The 4,325-nt window shown below is 45.5% G+C and overlaps 1 protein-coding gene across 2 annotated transcripts; it reads left to right on the forward strand.

The window, feature by feature from the left end:
- Positions 1-1,472: 1,472 nt before the first annotated feature.
- Positions 1,473-4,106, forward strand: LOC125534267 (WAT1-related protein At5g64700). 2 transcript variants are annotated; one of them, XM_048697529.2, is made up of 8 exons: positions 1,473-1,578; positions 1,671-1,768; positions 1,870-2,077; positions 2,186-2,248; positions 2,483-2,599; positions 2,771-3,170; positions 3,262-3,413; positions 3,522-4,106. In XM_048697529.2, exons 3-8 carry the CDS (start codon positions 1,899-1,901, stop codon positions 3,742-3,744), a joined length of 1,134 nt encoding a protein of 377 aa, XP_048553486.1. In that variant the 5' UTR covers positions 1,473-1,578; positions 1,671-1,768; positions 1,870-1,898; the 3' UTR covers positions 3,745-4,106. The 2 variants fall into 2 exon arrangements, with proteins under 2 accessions (XP_048553486.1, XP_048553487.1); XM_048697530.2 differs by lacking the exons at positions 1,473-1,578; positions 1,671-1,768 and having other exon boundaries at positions 1,786-2,077.
- The last annotated feature ends 219 nt before the right edge of the window (positions 4,107-4,325 follow it).

Here is a 4,325-nt window from a genome sequence, read left to right on the forward strand (position 1 = left end):
ATCATTTCTACATAGCCAAAGTGAGTATATAGTGGCAAGCGCTCCATCCTGAGAAGAATTCTAAACATGTATTATATCTCATGTAACCAGTGACAAATATATTAGAAACACTACATGAAAGATACACGCCAGAAACTAGTTGGATGACTGGCCATATAGAACGAGCCAATTTGCATTGGAAAAACAAGTGTTTTATTGTTTCATCCTGATGACAAAACACACATTACGTAATTCCATGTCAATTCCTTTTAGTAAGGTTATACTTGCTAAGAATGACTCCTCAACGAAGATACCATGTAAATTTTTTATTCTTTTGCTGGGGCTGAAAAATATGCTAGATTTATGTTCACTAACCAGCTGGCCTGACACAACACAGTATTCCAGAAGGATTCTTTTCAGACAGTCTGCATTCTCACATCAGCTTGCATCAATCTCAAAGAGTCGTCATCGAAAGGAGATTTGAAATGGTTAGTGCATCACAACATACCCGAACACATTAATAAACTCGTTAACACCCCTCAATACATAGAAGAAATAAACACAGACATAACAAGTCTCCCTAACAAGCCCCCTCATAGGGATAAATTGTTGGCCAAAGGCTCCTCAGTCGCACTCAGCCAAGGGCGATAGCCCGTGGCCACACGCACACCCGGCCAGAGACGTCTGTCTTTCCGAACTGCATGTGATGCGATAAGAAAGTAGTATCGATGACAAAGGAGAGCCATCACAATCTGTTGAGCGGAGATATTACATTCAGGAAACAATCTTTCATGAACTGTTGAGTACAATAATGCTTGCTACGTCACCACACTGTCCAATGATAGACCAATTATCTCACTCGCTTGGAAGAAGCGGGTGGTACTCCTACTATACTTAAAACAAAGGCTTAATGTAATGATTAGTGGGCAGCAAGCACGAGACTACTTAATTATGCTTAGAAAGATTGCATGTATCGATCGACAGGTCGGGAGCACAACATGTGGCACGAGGGATTGTTAATTTTACTTTCCTAGCTAGACTTGACTGGCTGCTTACAAGATCGCCTTTCTTTTCTGCGAAATCTTACTAAGTAACAAGTATACTTAACAGCGTGAACAATCACGCACATCAGTGTGACCAAGTTCACACTTGAGTCGGCATGCACGCAGATAAACCATGGAGCATGCATGTTTGTGTTGTTACTGAGACAGACCCTGATATGAGTTTGCTCGGATTTGCTCTTTAGGGTGAAAACTAAAAATCTAATCTTCGTGCATGGATCTAACGCTGTAACGCGTCGTTGCTGAAGCACTTTACTCATAGTCCGAGTGCTGTCATCGGTGGAATTTGATGTTGATGCTGGTTGCTACTGTATGCTTTAGTTTGGCACTTCGACAGGACTTTTGAGGGTCACGTTTTTTCCTTTTTGTCATTTGCGTGTGCTTTTGTGTTGGTTGTGTGTATCCTCATCATGTAGAAACCGGGTGCATATCCATAATACTTGTATTCTCTTGATATGGCGTTATGGGTTAATAAACATACCCTTTATCAGAAAGAAAGACCGTGTTGAGCCAAAGAAAATCAGATCGACTCAAGACGGTAATGGCTAGGATTATATTCATGTTTACTAGATCTCTCTTTCGAATTAGCTGGGAGATACCGAGTATTGAGTATTGACTCGAGAAGTGCAGGTCGTTTCCAAGCCTAAACAAGCCAAAGAAAATCAGATCGAGATGCTACTACTCCAGCTCAGCGTAGCTTGCATTGGTGTGGCAGCATAGCTGCATAAGTAAGTAGCTGCAGAGACTCAAACATCATCACAGGACAGAGAGGCGACAATAGATTCAAGCTCTGACCACACTTTGATCTGATCTATTCGGTACCTGACAGAGCCGTGGTAGCTCAAGCTCGCTGCCGGCATGGAGGTGGATGGCAAGAAGCCGTACGTCATCGCCGTGATCATACAGGTCATCGCCACCGGCATGCTCGTCACCTCCAAGGCGGCGTACAACCAGGGGTTCAACACCTACGTCTTCGTCTTCTACCGCCAGGCCGCCGCGTCTCTTCTCTTGCTGCCTCTCGCCATTGTCCTCGAAAGGTACTGCCTCAGAGCTAGCTATCTATCTGGTACTATTTGAGATATACTTCTAGCAACGGAACCATGCATGCTAGTAAGGTCGATGATGAGTTGCAAACTGATTCCCAGGAAAAACATGCGGTTAATGTCGTTCCGGTTGCTCATGAAGCTGTTCCTCTATGCCTTATTCGGGTAAGACGGTAAGTAAGCAACACATGAAGTAAATTGCAAAAAATCATCACAATTGGCTCAAAGTTATCGATGCTTCAGGAAAAAGCCATCAGAAAACATGCATTTTGGTGGGTGTTTGATGACTTTTGCGCAATTGTGGTGGTTTTTTGCAATTTACTCATCGATTGCGGCACCTAATTAGCTGTTTATGTATGTGCAACAAATAGGAGATGAATGACTGATAGATATTTTCAGGACTACATTTAGCTTGAACCTGTACAACGTGAGCCTCAAGTTAACATCTGCTACCGTGGGGTCTGCGACCAGCAACTCCATGCCCGTGGTCACCTTCATCATAGCGCTACTGCTGAGGTAAGAACTAGTTGATCCGGCCAACTACTATTATATGATTATACTACTCTCTGTTTCATAATAATTGAACTAGAACCAGGACAAGAATTATGGAATAGAGGGAGTACCAAAGTTAGTCAGTAGTAGTAGTAGTAGTAGTACGTACCTAGTGACTTGTACACTTGGCCGCAGGATGGAAGTGGTGAAGCTGAGGAGCCCCTCGGGCATGGCGAAGGTGGCCGGAGTCGTGCTCTGCCTCGCCGGGGTGCTCGCCATCGCCTTCTACGTGGGTCCGTCCCTGGACCCGGTGAACCACCACCGCGCCTTTGCTGCCGCAAACGGGGAGGCTGATGCGAAGAGGGGGACGTGGATCATGGGCACGTTGCTCATGGTGCTCGTCAACGTGACGTGGTCCCTGTGGATCGTCCTGCAGGCCGCGCTGCTCAAGGAGTACCCCCACAAGCTGCTCGTCACGGCCACGCAGTGCGCCTTCAGCGCGGGCCAGTGCTTCGTCGTCGCGGCGGTCGCCGAGAGGGACTTCTCCCGGTGGCAGCTAGGGTTCGACGTCACACTGGTCGCCGTCCTCTACACCGTAGGGCTTCCCAATTATCTGTCTTGATAATGCTGCCAATGGATGTATGCATGGAGTGGTGGACTTATGTATGCATGGTTCAAAAATTCAGGGGTTTGTGGTGACGGGAGTGTCGTACTACCTGCAAGCATGGTGCGCGGACATGAGAGGGCCGGTCTTCCTCGCCGTGTGGAACCCGCTCTGCTTCGTCTTCACCATTTTCTGCTCCTCCTTCTTCCTCGGAGAGATTGTTCACCTCGGCAGGTACGTGACGATTTGACATCGAAGATCTTTCAACTGCACAACTGGTCTATCAGTCTATCCTTGCAAAACTCCACTTCATTTATTCTTCTTTTTCATTAATTTTGGCAGTATCTTGGGTGGAATTCTTCTCGTTGGAGGTCTGTACAGCGTGCTGTGGGGTAAAAGCAAAGAGATTCGGACTGCGCCATGTGATGAGCCGATTATGATCCATGGTGTGGGGGACGATAAATCTACGGATGAGGAGGAGAAGAATGTTATTAGGAGCAGAGAAGTTAATGGGGAGATGGAGCACGATAAAGAAGCAACCATATCGCCTGCTGAACAAGTCTAAATTCATCGATTGAAGGAGGCTCCATCTTCTCATGGGATGCATCCATTATTCGAGTAACCGTGGACTCTGTCCAATTTAAACCACGGAGCAGGGTAACAAAAAAATAGGCTGTATTAAAGTTGAGGCATTTATTTTAAGGTGAAGGGAGTAGTTGCTTAACCTTTTACAAGTCCCCGTCACCTAAATTAACTTGCATACTACTAAGCCTTACACGGTTACACTGCAAATTTGAAGGTGTGCTACTTTTGGTCCATATGTTGTATATGTGCAGTAAGCCAGTAACACAGATGTGGATGGTTGGGTGTTTGCCCCAAAAGTCTTTATAAATATGAGTTTGCATGTTCTATGCAACGGATCAATAAACTGTGATAAAAGAGTTTGCATGTTCTGTGCATTACAGGCTTACCGCATTATGGACCAGTGCGCGTGTACACGTAGCAAAAAATGGGCAAAATGGGCAAAGATTTTTTTTCCACTTGAGCTTAGGACTTTGTCTAACAAAACTTGAGTTTAGGACTATTTGCACGAACCCTTGGAGAATGGTTCACCCAACTAGTATTTTTTGTGTGGCTTCTTGGCCG

The sequence above is a fragment of the Triticum urartu genome, chromosome 2A, assembly GCF_056163025.1.
Source record: "Triticum urartu cultivar PI428250 chromosome 2A, HENAU_Tu73, whole genome shotgun sequence".
Classification (NCBI taxonomy): Eukaryota; Viridiplantae; Streptophyta; class Magnoliopsida; order Poales; family Poaceae; genus Triticum; species Triticum urartu.